The 12,271-nt window shown below is 44.3% G+C and overlaps 2 protein-coding genes across 4 annotated transcripts in view; one reads left to right on the top strand and one right to left on the bottom strand.

Annotated features, from left to right (window-relative positions):
• The window catches only part of MIEF2 (mitochondrial elongation factor 2), a 23,286-nt gene extending 17,577 nt beyond the window's left edge, over nt 1–5,709 (top strand). Inside the window, exon 6 of the transcript XR_006274666.1 lies at nt 5,696–5,709. The gene's annotated coding sequence lies outside the window, so the exon portion shown is untranslated. The remainder of the gene's footprint in view (nt 1–5,695) is intronic.
• TOP3A (DNA topoisomerase III alpha) overlaps nt 1–12,224 on the bottom strand; it is a 16,862-nt gene extending 4,638 nt beyond the window's left edge. The window contains exons 1-15 of one of the 3 annotated variants that reach the window (XM_038419009.2): nt 12,068–12,224; nt 8,525–8,584; nt 7,732–7,805; nt 7,356–7,431; nt 6,271–6,379; nt 5,104–5,247; nt 4,428–4,598; nt 4,018–4,118; nt 3,772–3,846; nt 3,561–3,643; nt 3,208–3,415; nt 2,141–2,326; nt 1,092–1,221; nt 324–437; nt 77–242 (exon numbers count right to left, since the gene is read on the bottom strand). In XM_038419009.2, coding sequence (XP_038274937.1) covers nt 77–242; nt 324–437; nt 1,092–1,221; nt 2,141–2,326; nt 3,208–3,415; nt 3,561–3,643; nt 3,772–3,846; nt 4,018–4,118; nt 4,428–4,598; nt 5,104–5,247; nt 6,271–6,379; nt 7,356–7,431; nt 7,732–7,805; nt 8,525–8,536 — 1,649 coding nt within the window. In that variant the 5' untranslated portion in view covers nt 8,537–8,584; nt 12,068–12,224. Of the gene's footprint in view, nt 1–76; nt 243–323; nt 438–1,091; nt 1,222–2,140; nt 2,327–3,207; nt 3,416–3,560; nt 3,644–3,771; nt 3,847–4,017; nt 4,119–4,427; nt 4,599–5,103; nt 5,248–6,270; nt 6,380–7,355; nt 7,432–7,731; nt 7,806–8,524; nt 8,585–10,825; nt 11,626–12,067 lie in introns of those variants that run through there. The other 2 variants (XM_038419008.2, XM_043493624.1) reach the window with 2 other exon arrangements.
• Between the last annotated feature and the right edge of the window lie 47 nt (nt 12,225–12,271).

The following is a 12,271-nucleotide window of genomic DNA, read 5'->3' as shown; positions in this document are numbered from 1 at the left end:
CCCCAGACATGAAGCTAAGTCCTCCACTTTCCTGGCTGCTGTTCTGGGAGACTGCATGGGTTTTTCTGATACTCACTTGTTGGCTTTGGCCACGGCTTCAGTGAAGACTTTCTGGTACTTCTCAATCTGCTGCCTCAGCACTACAAATTTGTCCTTTTTCCCCTCACAAATCAGCTTCAGATCAGCCTCCAGCTCAGCTCGAAGGTCAGGTTTTGACATCTCGTAGCCCATGGAATCGTAGCCTGAGGAAAGATACCTTGCTTTAAGTGAAAGGAAGGGATAGCGAAGGCATTAGCCCTCCTAACTACAATCAACATCCTTACCTTCTACCAGCCCCATGCCCAAGTGCCCCGGAAGGAACCTCTGATCTGGAGTAAGCCCCACGTACATCCGTGACTTGATGGTCTCGATGTGCTCGGCGTGAGTGGCATCAGTCCCTGAAAGCGGTTGTGCAGTCATTTAATAGCTGGCATGAACAAACCATCAGGGCTCTACAAGCTGGTATTTACTAATGCAGCGACATGGGATGCTAAAGACAGGCACAAATTTATCACAATGGGCAAGTGCAGGCCCATGCTGCCCTCAACTCCCACTGACTCCAATGCCAATTGTAAGGGAGCCTGGGAGGGACAACTGGGCCCTAAACAGACTGAGATGGGAAGTAAAGTTGTATCTCCAGTGAGCTAAACTGCAACCTGCAGAGTCCTATACACACTCCAGACTTGGCCTTTAGATCCTCCCCCTTCTGTTACTTTGGGAATGCAAGTGTCCACACAATGTCTTATCTTGTATCAGTTGTATTTAGAGAATTCTCCACCTGGTGGAAGAGAGAGACCATTACAGCTACAGATTTAACAGATTTCAGAGTAGCAGCCGTGTTAGTCTGTATTCGCAAAAAGAAAAGGAGTACTTGTGGCACCTTAGAGACTAACAAATTTATTAGAGCATAAGCTTTCGTGAGCTACAGCTCACTTCATCGGATGCATTTGGTGGAAAAAACAGAGGATCATGAAAGGGGGAAGAGGTATACAAACTCCATTCTGCTAAAGACAGCATGAGGTGTCACAGTCCCATTTGATGCAAATACTGACCAATGCCATGTTTCTCCATGAGTGATATGAGATCAGCTTCCGTGAGGAGTTGGGGTGGGCTGGTCTCCCCATCCACCATCTCCACTGTGGTGGGCTGAAAGCGAGACCCCCTCTGATACACTGGGAGAACCTGAAGGACCGAGAGAAGTACAAACTCCAACGAAACAACGTTCTGCAACATTTGTTTAAGATAGAATTTAAAAATCCAAAGAGGCATGGATCTAGGGGTACTGCCTTGTACTGTTCTGCAGGAGACTCGTGTCTCATTCCCTGGGGAACAGAGACAGGAGCCTGTTCACCAGTTTTTAGATTCATAACAGCTATCAATTCCAAGGCTGGACTCTGTCTTAAAGAGATACCACACAAATCCAAAGAGTTTGAGGGTGAGAGTTTGCTTGCTTTCCCCTACATCCTTAACCATTCAGCCATACAACTGTTCTGCTCTGAAACATCAGTAACCAAATTTGTCCTTAGACCCTGAAGCAGACTGCTCACTTAAAGAATTAGCATGGAGACATTCCTCTCTCAACAACCTTGTCTTCCCAACAAACTGGTCAAGCACAGCTACTTGGTTATACTGCTGTTCAACTTTCTTAACAGCTTTTACTCCAGGTTTTGAGCGTAGCGTGCTCAATGTCTGGGAAGAAAAAGTGGGCCCAGCATTGTTCAACAGTGACCTCTTTCAGCAAGTGAAGGAAAGCACCAACAAGTTTGCACAAAGCAAACCATCAGGTCCTCATGCAGACCTGGGACAGGGTCCCTTCCTCGGGAGGTCAAATGGGGGAGGGGGAAGGGAATTGAGCAATCAAACTGCCAAAATGAGCTGCAGGTCTTCAAGTGAGAGATGAACCTCTGGGTAGAACAACAATTGGAACAAGGGAGTTCTCAGTGGAAGTCCTGCAGGTAATCTGACAGCAGAATTTGGCCCTTAAGTGTTTACACATCAGCCAAGGCAAGCTTAACTACTGAGTCACATTAAACCCAGTTGCATCTTGTAATGACCCCTCCCCAATTTACCATCTCCCATACACTTTGATCAAGATGGTTACCTTGTCACTCCACCTCTCATAAGGATAGACATCCAGATAGTTTCTGGCCAGGATCATTAGCCCATGAGCAACAAATCGCTCATTAGCAATGTCAATCACCACAGTTGTTTCTTGTCCCTTAGCATCCTGGGAGCAGCAAGCCAAAAAGTGACGCACAATGAACTCATATAGTCGCTGTTCATTCCCCTAAAACCGCACATGAAGAGAAGAGGGTCAGGAGTCTCCTCCAAATAAAGGACACCACACTCGCACAAATATAGGTTTAAGAGCCCTCTTTCAGAATGCAAGTCCCTTGGGACCAGAAGTGAAGACATCAAGAGGAATCCACTAGAAGTGCAGATCAGAGCAAGCGATTAAGAGTCAAGAGATGTGGGTTCTATTCCTAGCTATACCACTAACCTCATTAGGCAAGTCATTTAGCCTCTGTGCTTTTGTTTTCCCACCCATAAAGTACATCTAATCGGTACTTGTACACCTCTGTTAAGAACTAAGATCTTTCCATGAAAGGGATCTTAGTATTATAATAATAACTTCCCCCCTCAGACACGAAGCATAACTTTGAAACATCGCTTGCTTCAGGCTGTCAAGTGGTTTAGGTCCCTATGCCTTTAAAAAAAAAAAAAAGTGTCTATAAGGAAAAGATCCAGTATGGACTGAAAGCAGCATCTCCTCTGTGCTGGGACTAAAGAGGAAATGTAACTAGGGGCAGTCAACAGTTTTAGGATAAGCAAAGAGAACCTCCACTGAAAATCTGATGTGGACTTCAAATGTCAAAGCTTGGAAGTGGGTAAGAGGTGCATATTTCCAGCTTCGATTTTCTATAGCACCTAATATTTTCCAGCCAGGTTTCTGTGCAGAAACATTTATGATCAGGGTAGCATATTGTAGAAAGGCTCTTTCAGGAGATAAACCCACTTTTGAAGATATGGAAAGTCTAATTCAATTTGCTAATATATGCACAGCAAGCCCGTCTGCTAGAATCACCATGTTACCCAGTCACTGATAAGGTGCATTGTCAATAGCAGAAATCGTGCTAGTGACTCAACTCCGCTCTATGTTAGACTCACCTGCAGGTTACATGTATGTTTAGTGGGGTGAATGGGAGGGTGAGCCTGATCGGATTTGGTCCCATTCCGAGGGGTTGGCCCACCCCGGTCTAGAATCCCCTGTGCAAAGGCTCCCCAGTTGGGGTCTTGGGTCTGCTGTTGTACCAAAGAGGTGAGGTTTAGGTCTTTGGGGAAAATGTTGGTCTCAGTTCGGGGATAGCTTATGTACCTTAGAGACAAAAAGAAAAACGAATAACCACACTGGATGCTAACCAGTCTCCGTTCCTCTTGTGGGCTCGTCCCATTTTTGATTAAAGGTCTGCTGTTCTCTAAAAGGTATTTAATTCCAGCACATCCAGGTCTGAAATTCTTACCCTTGAGTGTAGAGCTTTTCTGCTATTTTCATAGTTTCTTTGGCATTTATTTTTAGCTTGCGGGAAGCCAGCTTCTCAAGTTCCTGTGTCGTAAAGAGACGGAAGAATGGGAACATTTGCCGCACAAACCTGAACAGTCACTAAAACTTATATTCAATGCTCCTTTAAAAAAAAAAAAAAAAACTTTTTAGCATCATCGTATCAAACATACCACAGTGTCTAGTGCCAGGGGCCTCCATTTGCTCTTCGGTTTGCTCCCAATCTCGATAACAGTGGCCACTGGATCCTAAGCACAGAGCACGCAGAAAGGAAAATCAAACTGAAGTGTCTATATGGAGTGCTGTTCAAAGGTTCTCATGAGGCATCAGCTGCTGTCTAATGCTTTTGCCAACCAGAAGGAAAGAGGTAGAAATGCTTGTTTGATGCTGGACCCTATATATTTGACAAGGTTTCCTACCTCCATACACATGTGGTAGAGGACAAGGCATGCTGTGTGGTTAAAGAGTCGGTTCCTCTTCCAGTTGAAGTCTACCATGCCGTCCTCATGTTCATGGGTCACTGCATTGAAAAGGAGGTCACTACATCAGAGAGATGGTACAAAGTAAGACTGCACTGGCTAGACAGGTAAGGAAAGAGGGCCATAGAAAACTCGCATACTTTTGGGAAACCTTCCAAACTGTGCTGAATGATCATGGCAAGGGAAGGGGGGGAAAAAAAAAAAATCACACATCTGTAGCAATGTTTGTGTATTACACAGAAACATCTCCCTCTTTCATGTTTTTGGGTAAAGCCGTGTTTCGTGTCCTTTTCAAAAGCGCTGAACCCTGTCAGACACCGAGAGCACTGCACTATTATCCCAGAATATACCTTTAATTTTATAGAAGGCTTCGGGAACAAAGGCCTGGATGGCTTTAAATCTTTCTACCACAAATCCCAGAGTTGGGAACTGACAGCTACCATAGCTGATCAACTGCTCGGCTAAAACGTCGGGAAAGAGCTTCTGGAGCCTTAGGGTCTGGAATCTGGTGAATGCAGCACCTGGAAGAAAACAAAAAAGGGATTTTAAAGTTGGGATAATAATTTTAAAAAGTAATCACACTACCTTGCAAGCTTGGTTTCTGTTACTCAACTAACTCGAAATGCAGAGGCCCAGCAAATGTCACATAAATAGTTAAGAATCTAACAGCTCCTTCAAAGAGCAACTATTTTATTGGAAACAACTGAGTGAAGGCATGGTCCATTTGCATTTCTGTCACATGTCACAGGGATGTGCAAATGGATAATTTTGAACCACTATCACCTGCTGTGCTTTGGAAGAACAAACAAGGAGAGGTTGATGCCCGCTCTTTATCCTGGAACTAACACAATAACCTAAAGGAGTTTAGATACTTTAACTCCTCCACTTTGTTGAGCTATATATTGATAGCAAAGCAATGAACGCTCCCAAAAATCAATTACCTGCCAGGGCAATTTTACAGAATCCCTCAAAGGAGAGATTTAGAGAGCAGCAAAAACTTAGCTACTGCCAACCCTAGCTTCGTACCTATCCTAAGGTCCAGCTCCTGTCTGACATCCACAGCATCGCTAATGTTCTGATCAGGTTGGACAAGATTCTCGCAGGCTCCTCTTATGGCACGAGGAGTGATCTCGGAAAAGCGGGCTCGGAACACCTGAAGTCTTGGCTTCACTGTCAAGAAAGGGGGATCAAACATGATTTTCAACCCAATGGCAGAGACTGAATACTCAGCGATTTCCTTTAAAACTATCGATAGTAGAACCAGTTTAAGCTTTCAAAGTAACCCCATTCAAGGTAGACGACATATATAGGCTGATCTGGAGTCCAAAAATAAAGTCCTTTTTAGACCACTGAAGCTTTATAATGTCCTAGTAAGTTTCACTGATTTCACTCTTGTAAATCTAGTAAAAAAACAACAAAAAACAACACACATCTAGTAAGTATGGGCCATTTTTATATCTTTGCAGTCAAAAGGATCCAGATGACGATGATCCATGTTTCCAATGACACCCTTCTGCACTCACAAGTGTAGTCTGCAGCTCCCAAAACTGGCCTAGAGTTATCATAACATAAATGGAAAAGTGCTGACAAGACCTCTGGCAGTGAGAGAGAGGCACAGAGGGAGAGAGTAGAACCTAAGTTACTTCTGCTGGGTCATCTTAATGTGACTATATTCACACTCCCCATCTCATCTCTTTACATTATCTGGGAAGCGAACTGGCCCAGTGACAATTAAGCAATCCTAGATGGAATTTCACTGTATGGATAGAAAGATGTATTTACAATACAGCAGAGAAAATTCTATGCTCACTTCTGATACCCACCAGTACCACGGAGAGCCAAGACGAGCTTTTACACCTTGACTGCAAGTTCTGTCCAACTTAAGCTGTATATTTTGGCTATGACAGCAATAAATGTGTTGGACAAAAAACCCTCACTAACGTTAACCCTGTCCATACCAGTTGTGCTGCCTCCACCCACCAAGATACCATTGAAATCAATGGACTGTAAATGTAACCTGGTTGCTGGCAATGTGTTATATTAACACATACCTGGTACAATCAACACCACAGCCAGTGCATTCTACTTGGATCTACTGCAAACATTCAGCAGCAGCCTTTGGGGTTACATTGTTGAACAAGGTATCTTTTTAGTCAGCATTTCAAAGAATGAAACAGTAAGTCCTTCACCCACCAGCTTTGCAAACATGGATTATCTCAAAACCAATGTTCTCTCCTTCTCGATCGCAGTCGGTCCAGATCACCAGAGCCTGGCACTGCCGGGCTTCTCGTTCTAGGGTTTTCTGAGATGAGAGAATGGCACAGCGTGAGAGACAGCAGGTCGCTTATCATGCCATCTAATTTAGTCCAGGAGCGAATCACCAACAGCAATGTCAACAGTCTAACTTGATCTTGAAATGGAATGCATATGCATAGCGACAAATGTTATAGTGAATTGTTCTGATTTTCCATTTTATTACATGCAACATATCCCATTCCTCCAAGTATATCGCAGAGTAATGCTGCTGTATTTTATTTTAACCTTACTGTCTGCAGAGAAGTACATGCACATGAGACCACCATTTGTGTGCTTTCTCCTCTTTGTTGTGCATATAGCTGAAATTAACTGCACTGGCTGTTCTGCAGATTTTCAGCTAAAATATAATTTTATTCAAACAAAACACACCAGAGAGAGAGAGAGAGTAGGACCTCATTAATTTTCCCTAAGATAATTAGGGGAATGTTCAGGTATTGTACTAATTTCCTGGTTGTAAAGGGGTGCTGGAGTAACACTGTATGAGAGCAGTTCCACATGGCCATTTATGAGAACAAGATTTGAATCTCACGAGGCTAGTAAGTGAGCAAACAGGTTTTGATGACTATAGTAAATATTCACTTATCTGCATTCATTTTATACAGAAATAGTCAATATCTAAATCTGGATTATGTCCCTTAATAAGTTTTATTAAACACAGGACTTTCCAATGTAATCTAGATGGAACTGGGGCTATTAATACCTTGATTCCTACACAGTGGATTCTACTTTAAATAAATCAGTTCTTTGACCTGACTGACTAATTGTGCTTAGGCTAGGAAACTAAGTTCAAAGGCAGACAGCATGTATAGACTGAAGAATGTGAGTGAAAATATTTATGTTGGCTACAGTCCCAGAGAGCTAAAGGTTATGGACAGCGGTCCAGTCCTCTCTCTGTCTGCACCAATATTTGTGGAACCTGTCCCTAATATTTGAGTATCAGGTAGTCTTTTAAAAGCACAGACCTTAATATCCACAAAGTTTTCAGGGCAGTATTTCTCAATTTCAGCTTCAAAGAGTACAAGTGGGTTGCAGCTATGCCTGGGGAAGAGATGATAAACAGTACAACTTAACGTACAAAATAAATCAAAACATTCACAAGAGATTACCTGATAATTTCTATATCTCTTATTGGTGTACTGATGAAGAGCCAGAATGGTGGTTTTAGCGGCAGTATTACTGTCCTTATCACTGGTACACATACACATTAGCCAGTTCATTAATTGTCATAAATTATGTTCCACAGGCTGACCTTGAAAGGCTCATTGCACTGCACATCTCAGCATAAAAAAAAGATGACAAGCAGCATGTCACCAGCTCTCTCAGATCAGTGATACTAACCATTTGCGAAATGGCATCTTAAAGTCATGAGCCAGCAAATGTCCCGAAACAGAGGTCATCGCCACAGTAACATTCTGTAGGAAATGGATCAAGACAATTAGTTTCTAACGGTTGCCTATGTTTTGCTAAAGCCTGCTTATGTTGGTGTTCATGAGCTCCAGACACATCGCTCTCATTTGATGGATCAGACACATCAGTTTCTAGTCAATTATATCTGCCTTGCTTCTACCGACATAATAGTTTTCCCTTCCAGCCACAGCTGAGCATTTTACACACATTATCATATATATAATCTGGGAATTCTGAATATATGAGTGATCAGATGGAAAATGCCTCCTTGCCTTAATAATGCTTAGCATGTATGCAGAGCTTTTCATTGGTGGATCTCAGAATGCTATTTTACAGATGGGAAAACCAAGGCAAAAAGATGTAAAGTGACTTCAGGCCACACTGGAGATCAGTGGCAGAGCCAGACATAGAAGTCAGATCTCCTGACTCTTTGACCAGGTCCTTAATCAATGAACCATACTATATCTGTAGGAGATAAAGACAGCACGACACTAATAGTGGGAAAGACATTTCTCCTACGTGTTCAAATGAAAACTTGAGATCTCAATTTCTCAGTAATTTGGTCATTCTTCATATACACATTTTTTGCACAGATATTTCCATTACTGAATACGGAATTCTGTCCCATTTTGGTTAACGTTTTCATTAGATAATCAATCAGCATTTTGTGTTTTCCTAAACCAGAAGGGTTATAGAGCGTTATGAAGAAAAGATGGAACCCTACCTGGCCAAACATATGATAGTCATATTCATAGATCTTGTTGAATTTGGAAAACCCTTCTCTCTAGGCAAAAAATGGAAAAGACATTTAAAAAATTGCTCCCCCACAAAAAAAACCAACAACCCAAATCAACGTTCACAAACAGCTATAGCAGAAACCATGGAAATACGTAGCAAATGAAAAACAGACTGCTGGTGTTCAGGTGTGCAATCATTTTACAGTGACTTAAGTAAGATCTAGAGGAAAGGCAGACTGGACGGAAATGATACCAGCCATTTATAGAAACATTTGACACTTAATGGTGCTTTACAGCATCAGAGCACTGTACAACACCCCTGAGAAACATGCAAGATGGAAAATAGGTGCAAGAATATTGTATTGAACAAGTCACTCAGTTAGCCAGGGGCACAACTGAGACTTAACTCTTTGGATGAAGACTGAAAAATATTCCAAGTTTCCAATGAACTGTCAGCCTACAAAAATGACACGTAATTTAGCACACACTGTTCCAAGTGTATCCTCCACTTATCAAGGTTGGTAGAAGTTTCTACATTGGGCCCAAACATTTCACATTATCTTCTTTGGAAGCATGTCGTTATCTAGATTGAGTCAGACCATCAATTCTCAAGTAATCAATTTTTTTTTACTTCTATCATATCTTTCAACCTAGGATCTGCCTGCACTTTTATAAACATTAAGCCTCTCAGCACCCTGCTGTAAGGATATTAGATCTATTTTACGTAAGGGTAGATTGTGGTACTGAGAGATTACATGAATTGACCATTGTCACATAACAATGGCTTCCTTGACCACGGGATGTTGTTCCGGGAAGAAGAACTGCTAAGCAGAGATGGGGTCCATCTATCAAGGAAAGGGAAGAGCATATTTGGATACAGACTGGCTAACCTAGTGAGGAGGGCTCTAAACTAAGTTCAACAGAGGCAGATGACAAAAGGCCATAGGTAAGTCAAAAACATGGAGACCTAGGAAGAGGGTCGGATCTGGCAGGAGCATGGGTTGTTATAGCAAGGATAAGGGAGAGACAAGAGAGAACATACAGGGGAAATCAAATCAGTATCTTAGATATCTGTATGTTAATATGAGAAGTATGGGGAATAAGCAGGAAGAACTTGAAATGCCAGTTAATCAACACAACGATGACATAGTTGGCATCACAGAGGTGGGATAATACGCATGACTGGAGTATTAGTATAGAAGGGTATAGCTTGCTCAGGAAGGGGAAAAAGGAAAGTGTTGCCTTATATCAATGGCAGAGCAGGAACAGAACACTGAGGTCTCTGCTCTAACCATTAAATCATATTCACTGTGTTAAAAACTTAAGCCACTGGAATTTGATAAGCAATAACAGCATTGCAAGAAGCAGCATTTTTTGACCTGCTAAACTAATTGCATTACATGGCAGAAGATGCCCCTGGCTGTTTCAGATTCTAATATTTCTCATATATTCAACAGCTTGCAAGTTAGGAATGACAGCAGAAAATTCACCAAGGCAGTACCTCACTGCAAACAGACAAGACACAGTCCATATTTCTATGCATCTGGAAACCAAGATTAGGACTAAAGAACAGAATTCCAACATTGCTTCTGTCACAAGGGGAAATGAGTCTGGTGCTGTCAGCCTCATCTTGTCCAATATGCATTTGTCCACCTCACCTAACCTGGCACAGTTCATCTTCAGTAGGAATCTGTTTGGGAAAGGCCAGAGACTGGAATAGCACAAGCTGTTGCATGTAAGGATTGAAGTGCACTGGTAGAGTTCTGCAGAGTGGCCCACGGTTCTAACAAAACAGGTGCTGCAGGTCAGGGCTGATTTAAATTGGCACTAAAATGAGGATGCAGCTTGCACATTTCCTAGCTCTAATGGGAGCTCAAGCAGACAATGCAAGCCTTGCATTTTAATGTGATCACATAAAAATAATGACAAGTTTCAGAGTAGCAGCCGTGTTAGTCTGTATTCGCAAAAAGAAAACGAGTACTTGTGGCACCTTAGAGACTAACACATTTATTAGTGCATAGTAGCTCATGAAAGCTTATGCACTAATAAATGTGTTAGTCTCTAAGGTGCCACAAGTACTCCTTTTCTTTTCATAAAAATAATATCATCAGCTATAAATAGTCTCTATAGGGAAGCCCCACTACATTATATCTATTTTAAGAAAAAATTAATTAACCCAGAAACAACTGAATGATTGGCAAGTACACTTAACAAATTGTTTATGTAGCTGGAGAAACAAAGCCCCATTAGAAAGTGACTCAAAAAGAAACCGTTGCTTTTACTCTTACCCGCCTCATTCTGCTATTGGAGAGAATATCTGCAATTCCTCTGGCAGCATCATTTTTCTCTGCTACACAGAGGACCTTCTGAATCTTTCCGAATGTCATATCCTCTGCAGCCTGGGAGAAGAGACTCCAGGACTGAGACAACAACCTGACCCCACAGCGGGCAAAAAGCCTGGCCTGAAAGTTCATTCTGAGAGCTGAGGGCAGCTCCCAACTTGCCAAGACATGTTGCCCGTTTCCTCACACTGCCGCCACTTTCCCGCAATCAGATACCCAACAGGTATCAGTAAAAGTCTTAGGTAAGGATGCCACCTCCAGGAGGCGATCTCATACAGCGAGCAACCACTCTAAAGGACCCCGGCCTGATTTTGATGGGGCAGTAGTTAGAGACCCCTCAAGCTTCCCCACTGATGTCTGCTGGCAGCTCACTGTAAATTCCACCTCACGTGTTTTTAAAAGTTAAAGCGGATGCTAACTCAGGATGTATATCTGAGCTGTAAGAGATTTCCAGTCCCCTCCCCAAAAAAATGCTGTATTTACTCCATCACCCATGTCTTTTCCCCACTAGACTCAACCTCCTGAACCCTCCCCCTCTCAGCCCAATGGCAAGGGCTCCCCCTCAGCCCAATGGCAGGGGCTCCCCCTCTCCCCACTCAGCCCAATGGCAGGGGCTCCCCCTCTCCCTGCCCCTCCCCCCTCAGCCCAATGGCAGGGGCTCCCCCTCTCCCTGCCCCTCCCCCCTCAGCCCAATGGCAGGGGCTCCCCCTCTCCCTGCCCCTCCCCCCTCAGCCCAATGGCAGGGGCTGCCCCTCTCCCTGCCCCTCCCCCCTCAGCCCAATGGCAGGGGCTCCCCCTCTCCCTGCCCCTCCCCCCTCAGCCCAATGGCAGGGGCTCCCCCTCTCCCTGCCCCTCCCCCCTCAGCCCAATGGCAGGGGCTCCCCCTCTCCCTGCCCCTCCCCCCTCAGCCCAATGGCAGGGGCTGCCCCTCTCCCTGCCCCTCCCCCCTCAGCCCAATGGCAGGGGCTCCCCCTCTCCCTGCCCCTCCCCCCTCAGCCCAATGGCAGGGGCTGCCCCTCCCCCCTCAGCCCAATGGCAGGGGCTCCGCTGCCCGCCGTGCTGAGGTCTCCTACAACCAGGGCGCCACGATTCCCTCCAATACTTCGCCTTCCCTCCTCCCCGCCGAATTCCACGCCGCCGCCGCAGTCCACACTGTCGTGACGAGAGAGGTAAAAGGGCGCCGTTTACCTATTTTTACGCCTTGCCGCAAAGTGACACCGCCGCCTGCTGCGGGCGAGAACTACAACTCCCAAGAGGCCCCGCGGCGTCATTTCTATTTTGAAAACGGTGATTCGCTTCTGCTCCCGCCCGCGAGGCGCCGCCGACGCTTTCAATAACCCTCTGGCGGGTTACACTGGCAACGGTACGCAGAGCAACCCCCGGGCACACGCA

Source organism: Dermochelys coriacea, chromosome 10 (genome assembly GCF_009764565.3).
Source record: "Dermochelys coriacea isolate rDerCor1 chromosome 10, rDerCor1.pri.v4, whole genome shotgun sequence".
NCBI classification, from domain to species: Eukaryota; Metazoa; Chordata; order Testudines; family Dermochelyidae; genus Dermochelys; species Dermochelys coriacea.
Note: the sequence above shows the minus strand (reverse complement) of the source record. Positions and strands in the feature narration are given on the sequence as shown.